Source organism: Pelodiscus sinensis, chromosome 13 (assembly GCF_052426305.1).
Source record: "Pelodiscus sinensis isolate ZL-2025 chromosome 13, ASM5242630v1, whole genome shotgun sequence".
Taxonomy (NCBI): domain Eukaryota; kingdom Metazoa; phylum Chordata; order Testudines; family Trionychidae; genus Pelodiscus; species Pelodiscus sinensis.
The window spans coordinates 17,324,432-17,343,052 of NC_143064.1; the positions used below are offsets into that span (position 1 = coordinate 17,324,432).

Here is an 18,621-nt window from a genome sequence, read left to right on the forward strand (position 1 = left end):
AGCTAGACTATGAGGATGACATAACCTTTTCCATTGTGATGAAGGAGCAAGCTGCTTTGATTCAACTGTCGGGATTTAACCTCACATTGTTTTACAACTGAATGGGCTGCTTCTTGTTTTATAAAATGCTACCTTTATCAGCATTGATTGTATATCCTTGAAATTTGCAACAGTCACTGTAATGTGTGCTCAATAGGGATGTAAAAGTAAAGTAGTTTAAACAGTTAACCAATAAGCCTGGGCTCATTGGTTACAGATACCAGATACACACAGGCTCCCAATCTGCTCTTGGAGATCTGGCTGCCACCCTGCACTGCTGACACTGTATCAGAGGCAACAGTGTGGGGTGGTAGGTGTGCACTGGCTTCCCAGAAGCCCGCTGCTAACTGTTGGCAGCAGATCCATAATACAGAAGGTGTGCATACCCACTTCTCAGTAATGCTCAAGCAGCTTTCACATTCGCCATTTTATAGGTCATAACTGAAATAACCAGTTGACATAACATAAACATGGCCATACTGCATTAGAATGATGATCCATTTAGCTGACAGTGTCCAGTGTCTGATGCATCAGAGGGAATGAATGGAACTGGACAATTATTGAGTGATCCATCTGTGGTTGTCCAGTCTCAGATTTTAGTGAGACACCTAGAACATGGGATTGAGTCAATAGCCATTTGCCGAATAACCACTGATGGGCCTAATTGTAATTTATGTAATTCTTTTTAAACTCTAGTTATACTTTTCATAACCTCTCATGGAAATGAATTCCATAGACTGACTATGCATTGTGTGAAGAGGTACTTCTGTTTGTTTTAAACTCGCTACTTATTAATTTAATTGAATGACCCTTAACTGAAGTATGTGAAAAAGGTGCTAAAAATACATGATGAGAGATGGGCTAGTGTACACATGTAGATGGTTAATGGATGAGCCTGGACTCAACTAAATGGTTAACCATTGAACATTTCAAAAGTTACATGTTTGTACATGGGGAAGGGAGAGAAAGAGGTAGCTCTATAGGGGCTAGTGCAGTGTGGAGAGCTGGCCTTTAAGCCTGCTTCCTACACATACTGGCTCCCATAGAGGCACTCGCTTCCCATGCTGCTGCCTCTGTAGAGCACGCGGGAGGGAGCAGTCTGTATCAGAGGAGGCAGCAGCTAAGGTGGAGGGAGGAGGGCAGGGAGAAGCCGGTGCTGCCTCTGCATCAGAGGAAGTGGTGAGAGAGGTGGGAGGGCTTCATGTAACCGTGAAGATTAACTGATGAGTTCAGGCTCATTCTTAAACCATTTACATGTGTACACTATCACATCTCTCATTATTAAAGCTGTTATCGCTCTTTCTCTATACAAAAAAGTTTGAGTGCTTGCTTATATCCATTACATCTGGGTGTGTGTGCAGCCTGTGCACAAGTTTCAGAAGCTTTTTTGCCCTCAGCAGTACCCGTTGGGCCAGCCGGGGAGCCCCCTGGAGTGGCACCGGTATATCTGTGCATATAATACCCACCTGGTCTTCCACCCGCTCAGTTCTTTCTTTCCACCTGTGATGGTTGCTGAAATGCTCTGCTTGCCTTTTCATGTGTGCCCTTAGCCTTTCCTATGTAAATGGTTCACTGATTAGAAGTAGTTAGAAGTTGTTCGTTTAGATAGATAGTGTTAATAGTTGTTTCCCGCTTCCCTCCATGAGGAGGAAATGTGGGGCCCCCAGGGTTTTGAATCCTGTTTGCAGTGCTCCAATCTATGCTCTGCGGGGACCCGCATAAAGACTGTTTAAAGTGCCTGGGGGAAGGCCATTTAACAGACGCGTGCAAGATCTGCAGGTTCTTTAAACTGCGCATGCAAAGAGAGACTCCAGACTTCAGCTTCTTCTCGTGGAGTCGGCACTTCAATTCCCAGTGCCAGAGCTGGCACCATTGATAAGGAGTGAATCGATGTTGACCAGGGACGCGGATAGGCACGATCTCAATCTCCGGTGCTGTCAGCCACCAAGAGGGTGAGACGTTGCCTGAGAAGCGGGACTGAGGCATTCACTCGCGGGAGCTGGTGTGCCACAGAAGGAGCCCAGTGAGATCGGGATCCCCAGTGGGCCAGGACTTGTTTTTGGAGGAGGTCCAGAGGCCATCCATGCCCGAGACATCCATGGTGGCCTGGGAGCTGATAGAGCTCATGGCCTCTCTGGGCCCGGCACGGCGCGGCACGGAGGAGCGCACATGCCGCGAGAGCCAGGTGGCTGTATCAGCCCTGGCACCGCAGTCGGCACCGTTGAGGCAATCACCCAGGCAGGAGCCTGGCGTGGTGCCCACTACACCACTACTGGTGGCACTGCTGGCGGCAGCACCTCTGGTGCAGGGGGCAACATAGGGGAGGACAACTCTCCCCGCGCCACTGATACTGCATTCGCCGGCATCGAGTCATCTGGCACCGAAGCCCCATGCTATGCCGCTGCTGGTGGTACCAATAGCCCATAGGGGGAACCGCCAGCTATGGCTCACCATGCACAGCAGGGAGAGCACATGTCTTCGGCACTGCCGTTGTCTGCATAGGAATATTCCTCAGAGTCCCAGATTGAGTCTCTGGCCTTGGCGGATTCTTCATAATGATCGGTTGCTTCCAGAGTGTCTCGCTCTTCCCACAGATCGACACGCCAGCACCACTCCAGATCAGGTCACCAGTCCCCATCTTGGCACCGTTCAAGGCTGCAAAGCCCATCCATGACCCCAACATGGCCCCCACAGTGGCAACGACCTATGCAGTGGCCCTTTTGGACAGAGGCCTGACCCGTGGAGACCTGGGTTGGTGGTGACTTCGATGCATTCCAGCCACAGGTCCGCTCCTTCGGCCACCCCCTTTACCAGGGATCCAGGCTCAGAGACGAGAGCTGCCCCCCCCCCCCCCCCGGATCGGGGGGAGAATACACTCATCCAACCTGTCAACCACCACTACCGGGTCCTGTGCAGAGCCTGGGCACCAGAGTGGAAACCACCGCAGAATTGGGGTTCAGCCCCAGCTACCAGAATCCTCACCCTCATCACCGGATGAGGCCTTAGCTGACCCGTCCCCAAGCATGCCTACGATGGACATGCGGACCCATCAGGAGCTCCTCAAACACCTTGCACAAAATTTGGGATTACAGGCTGAGAAGGTTAAGGAGGAGGCTGACCCGATGCTGGATATCCTCACGGCTGACGCCCCAGCAAGAATTGCCTTCCTGTTGAATAAAATGGTGGCAAAGATAAAGAAGACCCTGTGGCAGACATCAGCCTCCATACCCCCGACTCAAAAGGGGGTGGAGAGGAGGTACTTTGTGCCCTAGTCTGGGCACGAGCACCTCTTCGCCCATCCAGCACCGGGTTTGGAGGTGGTCCAGGCCACCTGCCGGAGAGAAGTGGGGGAAGTGGGGACCCACTCAAAAGAGCAAAGAACTGAAGAAGTTGGATCTGTTGGGGAGGAAACCTTATGCTACAGCGGGTCTGCAACTGAGGATCGCAAACCAGCAGGCGATGCTCAGTAGATACGCATATAACTCCTGGTGGTAGACAAATCCAAGGCCCAGCTTCCTCAGGCCTCCCAACAAGAATTCGCTGCTTTTCTGGAGGAAGGCAAAATAGTCTCCAGAACAGCACTGCAGGCCGCCCTTGATGCAGTGGACTCGGCGGCTAGATCCATGTTCATGGGCATAGTCATGTGTAGGTGCTCGGGGCTCCAGGTCTCCGGCAACCTTCAGGAGGTCCAGGTGACACTGCAGAACCTCGTATTTGAGGGCTCTGGACTATTCTCCGAGCAAACAGACGGCAAGCTGCATAGCCTTAAAGACTCCAGGGCAACGTTAAAGTCCTTTGGTATCCAACTCCGACCCCGCAGTGTTGTCCCCTCAACCAAAGGCCACAGAGGGGTTATCAGCAAGGCCCTGGGGGCGGTACAGGAGGTCACGCTGGCATTAGGGGAAAGGGGTTCTATTCCTGGTACTTCCTTATCCCGAAATCTAAAGGGGGTCTTCGTCCCATCCTAGACCTCAGAGGGCTCAATGCCTTCATAAGGAAGTCAAAGTTCAGGATGGTGATGTTAGCCTCCATCATCCCCTCCCCTGATCTAGGATGCTGGAATGCTGCCCTTGATTTGAAGGATGCATACTTCCATATCTCAATCATCCCCCACCACAGGAAATACCTTCGGTTCATGGTAGAGCTGGACTAATACCAGTTTACAGTACTACCGTTTGGCCTCTACACGGCCCCCACGGTGTTCACCAAGTGCATGGTGGTAGTGGCAGCATTCCTTCAAAGGCAAGGTCTGCATGTCTATCCCTACCTAGATGACTGGCTACTCATGGGCCAGTCCATGGACCAACTACTGTCCTATATCAGACTGACCAGGGAGACATTCTCGAAGCTGGGACTGATATTGAATGAAGAGAAGTCTACCTTTACTTCCACTCAAGTGATTAGTGGGAGCACGTTTGGATACGACGATCAGGAGGGCATCCCTTCCACGTCCAAGGTTCCTGACCCTGGGGGACATCATACGAAACCTCCATACCGTTCCCATGACCATGGCACGAAACTGCATGAGACTATTAGGTAATATGGCAGCGTGCACATATGTGGTGTGGTATGCCAGGCTACACCTCAGATCCCTCCAGAACTGGCTGGGGAGTGTTTACAGGCCAGCCTACGACCATATCAACATGGTGGTCAAGGATCCCCCGTCGACCTTGAACTGGTGGCTGGGGGAAACCCAAGTGTGCAAGGGGATCCTGTTCTAACAGCCCTCCCCCTCGATCTAGCTGGTGACTGATGCGTCTGACATAGGATGAGGTGCCTACCTGGTAGATCTCTGCACGCAAGGTATGTGGTCAGAGTCAAAGAAAGATCTGCACATCAATGTCAGGAAACTGAGGGCAGTTCGACTGGCTTGTCGAGTATTTATGCCCGACTAAAGGGGAAGTGTGTCTCGGTTCTCTGGCAACACGACGGCAATGAATTACATCAACCATCAGGGTGGTGTTAGTTCTTTTCCCCTGTGCCAGGAGGTGCTAACCCTCTGGGATCTTCGTATTGCACAGGGGATACATTTCCAGGCCACCTACCTACTGGGTTCCTGCAACACCCTGTCAGACCACCTCAGCTGGGCCTTCTTGTCTAATGAATGGTCTGTCAGGAAGGATGTGGTATGCTCTTCCTTCCTAGTAGACCTTCTTTTGCTTCTCAGGCCAACAAGCAATGCCCCGGGTTCTTTTCGTACAGGGGTCAAGTCAGGGGTTTCATGGGGGATGCCCTTGTGGAAAGGTGACGGGTGGATCTTCTGTACACCTGCCTCTTAATTCACGAGGTGATCATGAGGGCCAAGAGATATGGGGCGAAGCTCATTCTTATACCCCCAGATTGGCTCCGGCAACATTGGTACACCACTCTGGTGTTGCTATCGGTGGAGGAACCTGTCTGCCTCTGGATGGTCTCAGACCTCCTAACCCAGAACGAGCCCCCATTCTACCTCCTCGACCTCTGGAGTCGTGGCCTATCCACCTTGTCGATTAGGGTGCACCTGGCAGCCATTGCAGTCTTCCACCAGGGAAAGGGTGAGAGATCTGTCTTTGCGCATAATATGGTGAGGTGCTTCCTCAAGGGGTTGGACAGATTTTACCCCCACATTAGACAGCCTATACCTCAGTGGGATTTGAACCTGGTGCTCCAGGGGCTCATATGCCCGCCGTTCAAGCCACTGGCCATGTGTTTCCTCTCCCACCTTTCCTGGAAGGTGGCATTTCTAGTAGCCATCACCTTGGCCAGAGGGGTATCCGAGATGTGGACCCTCTCCTCAGAGCCACCGTACACGGTGATTTCTAGGGACAAGGTGACGCTGTGCCATCACCTGGCTTTTCTCCCTAAAGTAGTTTCACTATTCCACATGTCCCAGGAGATTTTCCTACTAGTGTTTTACCCAAAACCACGTGCAGATGAGAAAGAAAGAGCAGTCCACTCGTTGGATGTCAGAAGGGCTCTCGCCTTTTATTTAGACAGGACGCAGGCGTTTTCTAAGTCCACGCAACTGTTTGTATTAATAGCAGACAGGGTGAAAGGTTGTCCGGTGTCAGCTCAATGTCTTTCGTTGTGGATCATGTTGTGTATTAGGACCTGCTATGACCTAAGAGGAAAGGTGCCCCTGCCCCTCATGGCCCACTCTACTAGAGCACAGGCCTCTTCGGCGGCCTTTTTAGCTCAGGTGCTGATCGTTGACATCTGCAAGGTGGCCACCTGGTCCTTGGTTCATACCTTTGCCAAGCATTATGCTATCATGCAGCAGGCTAGCTGGGATGCAGCACTAGTACATCAGTTTCGCTCTAGGTTCCAACACCACCTCCTGGATAGTTTGCTTGAAATCACCTAGATGGAATGGACATAAGCAAGTACTCGAAGAAGTAACTGTTGTTCCTTGAGATGTGTTGCTTATGCCCATTCCAAACTCGCCAACCTCCACCTTTGTTGGAATCTCCGGTAAGAAGGAACTGAGTGTGTAAAGAGCCAGCAGGGGATTATATGCACAGATATACCGGTGCCACTCCAGTGGGCTCCCCTGCTGGTCCAACGAGTATTGCCAAGAGCAAAAAAGCTTCCAGAACTTGTGCACAGAGTGCGCGCACACACCTAGACAGAATGGACATAAGCAACACATCTCGAAGAACAACAGTTACAAGGTAAGTAACTGTCTTTATTTCCTGATGGATGACAGAATGACATCATTACCTTGTTTTCGCACTCTCTGGCCATTAAAGCTCCACCTTCTATGCTAGCGGTTGGCAACCCATGGCTCAGTAGGGAGCCAAATATGGCTTTTGCCTCCTTCCCCGCACACCTCACATCAGGGATCCCGTGTTGTTGCTCCAGCCTTACTCCCGCACGAGGTTGAACCCTCGGGGGTGGGAGACTAAGCTCTATGGCTCCCCACCAGGTCCGGCTTGTGAGGAAGAAGCGGCGCTAGGAGTAGCTGTGTGTACTGCTGCATCCCTTCCCCAGGCTGGTGGACAGCAGTGCAGGGACATGCTTCCTGGAGGCTTTTCCTGCTGCTCCTATTGACTGGAATCTAGCCAATGGGAGCAGCGGGAGGTGGTGCCTGAGCTATGGTGCTGGGAGCTGCACAAAAGCAAGTAAGTGGCCCCCACACTCCCCAAGCCCAGCCCCCGCTCCCTCACCCCTCTCACTCACCATCCTGCTGAGACCCCCACACCCGCAGTCTCCTCTCTCACCACCTCTGCCAGGACCCGCACCCCCAGCCTGCTCCTATCCCCTACCCTCCCAAGGCCAGACACCCTGCCCCTAGCTTGCTTCTGTGTCCTTCCCCTTGGCTACATACCCTACTGCTAGCCCGTATCTGTATTCTCCCTTGCTCCTGCAAAGGCTGCTAGAGAGAGGAGGTTTGGTGAGCATAGTAAGCAGGGTTGCAGCCTTCTAGTATACGCCTAATAATTTTTTGCTCTTCTTTGTATCTTTTCAATTCAAATATCTTTTATAAGATAGGGGGACAGGGGACCAAAATCGCATGGGCGTGCCATAGATTAATATAGTGGCATTACTAGATTTTTATCTCTTTTCATCTGTTGCTTTCCTGGTGTTTCCTTACATCAGTGCTACACAGGCCACATGTGACCCACAGCCCATTTGTTTGCGGCCCATGGTAGAGTTTGGGTTTACGTGGGGCTCAACAGACATCTCTCAGGTGGGAGCCTAAACAAAAAAGTAGTCAATATAATGGTCTTCTGTTGATGAGAGTTTTAGTAGTTAAATTTCTAGACTGTCATTGCTCATTAAAATTGTTGTCATATGGGTGGATGTCAGGTCAATACTGCATTTTATTAATATCAGCAGAATAGACTTAAATGGGGCCTGTGTATTTTGTACTCTTGCCTTAATCTTTGTATTCATGCCCATAAGTGTGAAAGCTTTTTGCCTATATGGTTGTGACAGTTTTCTTCCACTATTTGATCTGAGGAAGTGGGTCTGGCCCACAAAAGCTCATCACCTAGTAAACCATCTTGTTAGTCTTTAAAGTGCTACATAGTCCTGTTTTTTGTTTCATTTTACTTAGATCCCTTTGAAACTCCTCACCTTGAGGCTCCACTATCTTGAATAATTTTATATTATTTTAGACTTTGTCACCTGACTGTTTAGCACTTTTTACAGATCATTTATGAATATTTTGAATAGCACTGGTCCTAATACAGTTCCTTGGTCGACATTTATTCCTACCCTTCATTTGCTAGTTACTGTTCCCTGAGAAGACTTGTGTCTTACTCTATTACTGCCTATTTTGGATCTTTTGGTGTGGGGCCTTGTCAAAGGTTTTCTGAAAGTCCAAGTGTATTATGTGCACTGGATCTCCCTTGTCCATATGTTTTTTGACCTTCAAAGAATTGTAATAGTTTAAGGCATGATTTTCCCTTCACAAATGGTGTGCTGAGATTTCCAAATATTTTGTGTTCATCTGTGTGTCTGATAATTCTATTCTTCACTATTTTTTCAACCAGTTTGCTGAAAGTTAGGCATAGCGCCTTTATTTGCCAAGATTGCCTCTGGAGCCTTTTAAAAAAAATTATGTTAATTATCCTCAAAGCATTTTATATAAAGGCTGATTTAAGTGATAGGTTACATACTACATTTAGTTCTGAAGGTTCATGTTTGAGCTCCTTTAGAGCACTTGGGGCTTGGTAACTTAATCCTGTTTAATTTAATTTTTTCCTTAATTTCCTCTGACACCTCAATCTCTGACTTGCCTCACATTTGTCAGGTAAAAAGAATAGTGCAGATCTGGGAATCTCTCTCTCATCCTCTGCAGTGAAGATCTATTTGAAGAATTCAATTTGCTTCTCTGAAATGGCGGTCTTCTCTGAACACGTTTTTAGCACTACAGTCATTCAGTGGGCCCCGTTGATTATCTTCCTGTGTTTTTTATTTTTGTTTCTTTTACTAGTTACTCTTCAAGCTGTTTTTTTTAAACTGCTCAATTTTACTTTTGCACTTGACATGTCAGAGTTTATGCTCCTTTTTCTGTTCTTCAGTAGAATCTGACTTTCTATTATTAAAGGAGTTACTTTTGGTTGGATAAACAGTGTCATATTTTAGATACCTTGTGGGTTTTTTAAAATTTGGAATAAACATACAACTTGAAAACTTTATTTAAAAAAAAAATTCCAGAAGTTTACAGACTTCATTTGTTACTATTTCTTATAATTTCTTCTGTTACTATTCCTTATAATTTCTTCTGTTAGCTTCCTCATTTTTGTGTAATATCTTTTTTTTGGGGGCGGGGGGATTCTAATGGTAAATGCTACTGTTTAACATTTCTTTGGAATTTCTCATCTCAGTGAGGATTTTAAACTTAATTACATTATGATTGCTCTTACCAAGTGATTCAGCTACATTCGCCTTTTGGTCCGGATCTTGTGTGGCTTAAGACCAACTCAGCAATTGCCTCTGCTTTTGTGAGTTACAGAACAAGCTGCTCTAATAAGTAATCGTTAATGGTTTCTAGATATTTTACTTCTGCATCCTGTCTTGAGGGGACATGTACTTCCTGTCCTGAGGTCTCAGTTTATTCATTGTGTTTTTAATGCTCAGCAATATATTGGGCCTGGGTAGTGATATTCAGTTGTTCATTGGAATAAGTAAAATATTGATTATGGATCTACTGCCATTAAGTTGATGACACCCTCTTTCTGACTATTGCTCCATCCTTCAGACCATATACACACATTAGGAACATCACCAATAATGACATCAACTGTCTTTTTCACGTCTGTTTTGACAGAGTATCTGGGAGCCATGAAAATTTCAGCCTGAACAGTTGAAATGTATTTAATTTTTAAGCATCTACAACATATTCTTATAATGGGAAGTAACTATATGTGGTGTTGCCAGTTTTGCCTATAATAGTTCATAGTTGCACTAAATGGCAGTATTTTTTAACTTTTTGTCCAGTATGAGTTTTCTTGGTAGTATACTAGATGGACTGCTAAACAACTGTAGCATTTCTTATGCTTTTGTTTGTAACATGGAGTTGAGGAGCTGTTCAGAATTAACTAGATATTGCTTGTTGAAATTCTTTCAGTATAAAAGTTGATGTTAATCTGGCATATAAACACACTGAGGAGTAGATGTGCAGAAAAGCCAATATGTCTTAAGCCTACATGTGTGTTTCTAACATGTACAGTGGCATGTAGTGTACATATGCTGTGTGTCCCACTAGCACTGATATAAATAACAGTGTAGATGGGTCCTGCTTGGATGTAAGAATGTTAAGGACTGGTCACTTCAACTGCACCGCCCCCTTTTGCTGCCTCTATTAGAGGCAGCAAAGGGCGGAGCGGGGGGGAGGGAGTACTTCGAAGTGGAAGCACTGCAAGGAGGCTGGGGTACGGGTTTCATGTGGAGCTGTCCCTTTGAAACGCCACTGTGGCATTTCAAAGCGGCAGCACCTCGTGGAGCCTGGGGTCAGAGGAGGACTCTCTAGCTGACCCTGGGCTACCTGTGGCATTTCCATGGAACCCGGGGTTAGCTGGGGACTCGCCAGTTGACCCCTGCTCTGCGTGGTATTTGCATGGAGACCAGGGTCAGTGGGGGACTGAGAGTTCCCCGCTGACCACGGGCTCCATGTAGGCACTTCCACTTTGAAATGCATCAGAGCCCCCACTAGGGACTCTTGTACGTTTCAAAGTTGGCATGCCAGCGGAAAGTCCTGCTGACTCCGGGCTCCATGCAGGCACTTCCACTTTGAGCCCGGAGCACAAGAGCCCAGAGGAAGTGGGACTTCCTGCTTTCAAAGCAGAAGTGCCCGCATGGAGCCCAGAGCCATCAGAACTTCCTGTTGTCCCCAGGCTTCATGTGGAGTTCCAACTCTTAAATGAACAAGAAATTCCATTGTCTATTTGACTAGTAAATTAATTGATATTTAACAACCTTACTTGGGTGAATAGCATAAAGACAATAAAAGAAGCTTAGGGTATACATTGTAAATAATTCTTTACAGTTCCTTGCATGTCTATACCAGTGTTCCTTTTAACTTTTTCTATCCATGTGCAGAATAAATTTTGTTAATGTGCACTGAAGCATGTGCAGATGAGCACCTCTAGTAGAAACACATGCTGTTGACTCTGGGCACTGTGCTAATCAGCTGGGGGTATTTGAATTGCTCTTAGGTGGCTGCCCAACTGTATAGCTTACAGCTTAAGTTAAGTGGCCCACTGTCTATTTCTTGCCAGAGCTTTTTCCCCCTGTGGTCAAAGACTCTTGTTGTGCAGAAAGGTTCCAACTTTGACAGCTTTCTTCTGTCAGAACGTTTTCCTGCTGCTTCCTCCTTGCTGCCAAAGCCTTTTACTGTTATTGATAACTACATAGTGCAGTGAGAACACATCCTGCCTTTCACTGTGGTGAATAGCTACTGCCAATGTAGACAAGGCTTTAGTTCAAAAAAGAAATTTAGTTTTTGTTGTTTAGACTAGTTTTCTAAAATGAAATAGACTAATAAGGAATGCCTGCACATTCTTCTTGCTGCTTCACTTCTAAAATGACAGTTTTTCCCCTATATGTTGTTTTCCATTTGTTGCTGTGTTTTTAGTGTTGTGAAGCATGAGTTTTGGGAGAGATTATGGAGGAAACAGAAGTTACAAAATTTGTAATTTAAAAGGAGAAAAATAAACTTCTGATCTTCTGAAATATGCCAGGCTAGTATAGTACGAGACATTTATGATAGTAACATTTTTGTGCAAAAGCAAGCAAGATTGACCTGGTTGGTTTTTTGTTTTTGTTTTAAATAGGAATTGTCTTTTGAGAGAGGAAGAAACGAAGCGTGCCCATCGTAAACTGTTTTTTGAACATATTTCCAATACAGTGGTGGTCCAGAAGATGATAAAGAAATGATAGCAGCTCCAGAAATACCAACTGATTTTACTCTCCTTCAGTAAGTAATTAATATTGTAGTGGCAAACTTTTAAACGTGCTAACACATTTCTTTGTAGCTGTAATTACAAAATACAATGTTGCTTTCATAATTGCTTAAGAAAACAAAAATGCACAATGCTTATTGCATCCATAACAAGGTTATTCTGTCAAGTTATTTAAATATAAAGTATTCCTTGAATGGCATCCTGAGTTCCCAGAAATAGTTAAAATAGACATTTTAAAACTGGCCTAACGTGTTGTGTGTGTGTGTGTGTGTTTTTTTACAATCTCTAATGAAGCATTTTACTAGTAGGATAAGCTATTGTCATGATCACAGAATAGTTTTCATTGTAGTAGCATTTTTCTGATGCTTATAACTTTCTGAAAAACTTCACTTTAGATCAGAATTTTTCTGGACAGAAATATCAGTAATATCAAGTCTTTTTCGTCCCGTTTTGGGGAGAGACGTTAATTGAAGTTTTAGCCATTGATTAAAGGCTTAGTCCTTAACAAAAAGCTGCTTTTCTGCTGAATGTTTGATCTTGTATAATTAAAAACATTTTTGATGAAGTTTAACTGTGGATGATATTTCTTAGATATTTGTGAATTCATCCTATTGGTTAACCAGTCATCCATAATCTTTCAGGGTAGATAAAATCTGGGTTTTTAATTTTAGTGGTGGTGGGTTTTATTTATTTATTTATTTTCTTTAAATAGAAGTGAATACTTTTATAAGGGAGAAAAGCAAAATGTTCATAGGTACAGAAACCTTTTAAACCTTGTTTATTTCTTTTGTAATTCACTTGGAAGAAATTCTAAAATCCTTTCTTTGAGTAATGACTTCAGTTGAAAGGTACCTAAGATTAGAACTCTACATATCTTTAATGCTTTTATGAAAAGTACTTTTATTAGTAGAGTTCAACGGATTTCTAAGGTTAACTTTCTGTCAGGGAGGAACTATTTAAATCTCTAGTCTAAACAGTCTCTTAAGCCTGTTACTGTCTACCCCTTTTTTTCCCTTCTGCCTCCAAGAAAATTAAATACTGAGAAAACTGTTAAATCAAGAAAAATGTGTGTAAATTGTTTTCCTGAAAGTCTGTAGGAATCTCTGGAAACTAGTGAAATCATGACAACAAAAGTACTAAGAAGGTATAACTTAACTGTTGGGAGAGGAAGCAGGAATTCTTTAGGCCGTATTTTCTAGGGCTATAAAATGTTAACTGTACCAGCATGCTTACCCAGTAATTCATTAACCAGAGAGCTGTGCCCTGCGGAAGCAGCCCTCCTACTTGTTGTGCAGTGGGCCCAGCCAGAGCAGCCCCTTGCTTGTGGTGTGGTGGGCCAGGCCGGAGAGAGATAGGGTCCAGAGTGACTTAGACAAATTGGAGGATTGGGCCACAAGAAATCTGATGAGGTACAACCAGGACAAGTGCAGAGTCCTGCACTTGGGACGGAAGAATCCCAAGTATTGTTACAAGCTGGGGACCAACCACTTAAATAGTAGTTCAGCAGAAAAGGATCTGGGGGTTACAGTGGATGAGAAACTGGATACGAGTCAACAGTGTGCCCGTGTAGTCAAGAAGGCTAATGGCATATTAGGTTGCATTAAGAGGAGCATTGCCAGCAGATCCAGAGATGTCATTATTCCCCTTTATTCGGCTCCGGCGAGGCCACATCTGGAGTATTGTGTCCAGTTCTGGGCCCCCCACTACAAAAAGGATGCGGACGCATTGGAGAGGGTCTAGCGGAGGGCAACCAAAATGATTAGGGGGCTGGAACATATGACTTATGAGGAGAGGCTGAGGGAGTTGGGTCTGTTTAGTCTGCAGAAGCAATGAGTGAGGGGGGATTTGATAGCAGCCTTCAACTTCCTGAAGAGAGCTTCCAAAGAGGATGGAGAGAGGCTGTTCTCAGTAGTGACAGATGGTAGAACAAGGAGCAATGGTCTCAAGTTGTGGTGGGAGAGGTCCAGGTTGGATATTAGGAAAAACTATTTCACTAGGAGGGTGGTGAAGCACTGGAATGGATTACCTAGGGAAGTAGTGGAGCCTCCATCCCTAGTGGTGTTTAAGTCTCGGCTTGACAAAGCCCTGGCTGGGTTGATTTAGTTGGGATTGGTCCTGCCTAGAGCAGGGGGCTGGACTTGACCTTCTGAGGTCTCTTCCAGCTCTATGGTTCTGTGATTCTGTGGAGCAGCCACCACTGTGCGACCTAAGCACCAGCCGCTCTGCACCAGCCTTCCAATGGTTAAGTGGTTTAAGAAATATAATTTTAATTGCTTTACTGGTTAATTGTTTTAATGGGCATTTACATCCCTATTATTTATAGGAAATAGTTGTAGCAGTTTAAATTAAGTTTGTTTAAACTTATGCAAAATTCTGTATGGGCATCTTTTAATTTTATCTTATTTTGTTTTAGGTTAAATTGATCTTAATAAGTTTCAAACAAATTGAATGAACATGGCTGAAACCCAAGTAAATATGTGTACACAGGCTTTTTCATTAGTTTAATTATATCTGTTTGAATCATAAGTTATACTAGTACAGCTTTGTTGTGTACACCAGTGCAAACTGATATGTTCAGAATTTGGATTTTCACACCTATTAAACTCACATGCCAGTTTTTTTTGGATCAACTTTTTTTTTTTATTCAAGAATAACCACCCTGTTCTCGTTAATGGTTGGGGATGATTTGCAATCATTATGAATCCTCTTCTACAAAACGAAGAATGACAAAATGTACCCCATTGTTCTAAAATTTAAAAAATAAACGAGCTTTAACATGTTTTTTTGCAACTACAGGGGCTCTCAACTTACTGTAGTCTTTAATGTATTATAAAGCCGCAAGAACAGACCCTTTTTTCCCTTTTACATCTAAGGGTCTTCAAAGGACGTCTCTTTGAGTGCTCCACTGTAAGTGTTGGATTGTACTGGCGCCATAGATCAGAGATTTTTCAGCAGTAGTTGACTGGGCCATGCACACGCCATATGTGTCTTATGGTGTTAGAGCCTTAATGCATTGCATCCATGGCCTTCTCTACCATTCTCAGCTGCAGATGGAGCTCCTCAGCACTTTTTTCTGTTAACTCTTACAGAAGGAGAAAATAATAGAATTAGTCAGTTAATAGTTACCATAGAATTCTTAATTACAATTATTTCCCCTTGTTTTAAAATAAATAAATAAATAAATAAAAAATTCCTCAAGTTTTCTTCCAGTTCAACCTGCCCTAGATAGTTTTGGTTATATGTACAGTTATAGTTCTTCTTCTTCTCCCTTGGCATGTTCACTGCTAATTTGAAGAAAAAAAGAAAAAGAAAGAAAGAAACATCATGATGATACAGAAACATGAGGAAAATCCTACTATTATGATGTGAGGAACCCTAGGCTTCAAGAAATATGACGCTTGTTGCCAGCCCATGCCTATCACTGATGGCCACTCCTCTTGTTTTCACTGCCTCGGTGAGACCTACATCCACCCACCCCCATTACACTACTCTTACATCCAGAACCAGGCACAACAGAGAGCTTCACCTCAAAATAATCCTGATGGAGAAGCCCCTTCAGCTGCTTCATTGACCTCTTCAAGAGGCATTACAGACCTCCATGAAAGGCAAAGCCCCTGCTTCCAAGGTCTCCAGGAAGAGGGCTAGAACTCCTGCAGTCAGGGATTCTCAGAAAAAAAGAATATTCCCAGCTAAATCACTAGCCACAGTGTCAACCCCAAGAAGTAGCAAAGAGGATGTCTCTAGAGCACACCAGCATGGGCAACTCTGGAAACCGACTCGGAGTCGAGGCCTTCTGCCTTCTTTACAGCACCAACCACCATGGCATGGGAATAGGCATCGAAGATAGGCTGGGTTCTTATGCCATCTCCACTGGAACCCCCCGTCTTGCCTGTGGCATCCTTTTAGATATCTGAAAAACACTATCATGTTCCCTCTCAGTCTTCTCTTTTCCAAACTAAACAATCCCAATTCCTTCAGCCTTCCCTTGTAGCTCATGTTTTCTAGACCTTTAATCATTTTTATTGTTCTGTCCTGGATCTGCTCCTGATTCTCCACATCTTTCTTGAAATGTGATGCTCAGTATTTGGCACAATACTCCAATTGGAGGCCTAATCAGCAGAGTAGAGCGGAAGAATGCCTTCTCATGTCTTGCTTACAACACACTGTTGACTCATTTAGCTTGTGATGCGCTATGACCCCTAGCTCCCTTTCTGCAGTTCTGTTTCCTAGACAGTCACTTTCCATTTTATGTGTGTGAAACTCCTAAGTGGAATACTTTGCATTTGTCCTTATTAAACTTCATCTTATTTACTTCATACCATTTCTCCTGTTTGTCCAGATCATTTTGAATTATGACGCTATCCTCCAAAGCAGTTGCAACCCCTCCAAGCTTCGTTTCATCTGCAGACTTGATAAGCATACTTTCTATGCCATCATCTAAATTGTTGATGAAGATATTGAACAGAACTGTTCCCAAAACAGACCCTTTGCAGAACCCCACTTATGTTCTTCCAGCATGACTATGAATTGTTAATAATTACTCTCTGAGAATGGTTATCGAGTCAGTTATGCACCTATCTTATAGTAGCCCTATCTGAGTTGTATTTGCCTAGTTTATTGATAAGAAGATCATGCAAGACTGTATCAAGTACCTCACTGAAATCTAGGCATGCCATGTCCATGACTTCTCCCTTATCTGCAAGGCTTGTTATCCTATCAAAGAAAGTTATCAGATTAGTTTGACATGATTTGTTCTTTACAAATCCATGCTGGCTGGGTGATAAGAAAATATCACTATATTTTCTTCCAGATGTTTGTAGACGAATTTCTCAATTACCTGCTCCATTATCTTTCCTGGAATAGAAATTAAACTGACTGGTCTGTAGTTTCTTGAGTTGTTCTTATTTTCCTTTTGATAGATGGGCACTGTATTTGCTCTTTTCCAGCCTTCTGGAATCTCTCTGACTTCCATGATTTTTTCAAAGATGATAGCTAAAAGCTCAGATACCTTCTCTATCAGCTCCTTGAGTATTCTATGATGCAGTTCATCAGTGCCTGGTGACTTGAAGACATCTAACTTTCCTAAGTAATTTTTAACTTTTTTTTTAATCTTCTAAATCTACAGCATTTCCACTGACATTCACTATGTTAGGAATCCCTTCATCATCAAACTTCTTTGTGAAAACAAAGAAGTAATTAAGCACTTCTGCGATTTCCAAGTTTCCTGTTGTTATTTCTCCCTCTTCACTGAGCAATGGGCCTGCCCTGTCCTGAGTCTTCCCCTTGCTTCTAATATATTTATAGAATGTTGTCTTGTTACCCTTTATGTCATTAGCTAGATTGAGCTCGTTTTGTGCCTTTGCATTTCTGATCTTTTCCCTGCATACCTGTGTTGTTTGCTTATATCTGGGATGAGCAAAAGGGCCTTGACAGGCCGGATCCAGCCTGCCAAGCAGGTTGATCAGGCCCACGGAGGCCCTGATGCTTCCCCGCCCCCAGGACAATTAGGGCTTGGGAGTGGGGGAAAGCACGTTTCCTCTGCCCTGCCAGGAGTGTATGACACTTAGAAGTGCCAGGCGCTCCTGGCAAGGTGGGAGGAGACTTCACGTGCTTCCCTGCCTCCAAGCCCTGATTGGCCTGGGGAGTGTATAAAGTCTTCTCCCGCTGCCGGGGCATGGGCATCTAAGGAGTATGTCCGGGGCAGGGAGGGAAAGACTTCACGCGCTCCCTACCTTCAGACCAATCATGGTCTGCAGGTAAGGAAGCAGGGACGTATGCTGGGGCCCACCCCTTCTTGAGTGGCCTGGGGCCACTTAAAATTTTTTTGAAGTGACCCCTGGCAAAGAATTATTGCCCACCCCTGGTTTATATTCATCCTTTGTAATTTGTCCTAGTTTCCACTTTTATATGACTCCTTTTTTATTTTTAGATCATGCATGATCTCCTGGTTAAGTTAAGATAGTCTTTTGTCATACTTTTTATCTTTACAATGCAGTGGAATAGCTTGTTTTTGGGCCCTTAATAATGTCCCTTTAAAAAACAGCCAACTCTCTTCAGTTGCACATTCGTTATGTAAATAATGAATATGAAAATATTCAAATAAAATGTTACCAGTCTGTAGTAGATACAATTTTGCAGATACCTATCACACTAAAAACAATTCACAGAAAGAATTCTTCTCTGGCTGCTTTGTAGGGCAGCCCCTCCCCCTCCTGGGGGCAACTGGCACTGGCAGAGGGAAGGTTGCAGGGAGTGGCACCCACAGGGGCAGGGGGCATTTGGGGCACCCTATTTAGCAACTTCAGAAATTTTGTTGGGCATAGGAACTGGTACCCTCAAGTGCTACCATCACTCACTTCTGCCCTCCCCCTCTCCTGCCCCATGGGGTGGGGGAGCTGCTACTGTATTTCCCCTTCTGTAGAGCCTGTGTCTTTTCCTTCCCCAGCCAGGCTTCTCTTGCTCCTACAGTCTTCCCCCAACCCTCCTCCCTGCATCCCCCCATCCCTCCCTGTGATCCCCTCAGAATTTCCTTCCATTTTACCCCTGCTGCCATCTACCACATAAGTCTCCCCTCACCACATAACCTCTCCACACACCTCCCTGCAGCATCTCCTGCAACTCTTCCTTCTCCCACCTCATACATCCCTGTTCCCCCTCATCTGCCTTTTATGCCCCCACCCCTCTTCAGCTA

At 45.0% G+C, this 18,621-nt stretch overlaps 1 protein-coding gene across 4 annotated transcripts in view; it reads left to right on the forward strand.

Moving 5' to 3' along the window:
* Window positions 1-18,621, forward strand: part of STAG2 (STAG2 cohesin complex component) — a 223,825-nt gene that overhangs the window by 74,355 nt on the left and 130,849 nt on the right. For all 4 annotated transcript variants that reach the window (XM_075940974.2, XM_075940976.2, XM_006115390.5 and 1 more), the window contains exon 2: window positions 11,802-11,944. In XM_075940974.2, the coding sequence (XP_075797089.1) occupies window positions 11,901-11,944 (44 nt within the window). In that variant the 5' untranslated portion in view covers window positions 11,802-11,900. The remainder of the gene's footprint in view (window positions 1-11,801; window positions 11,945-18,621) is intronic.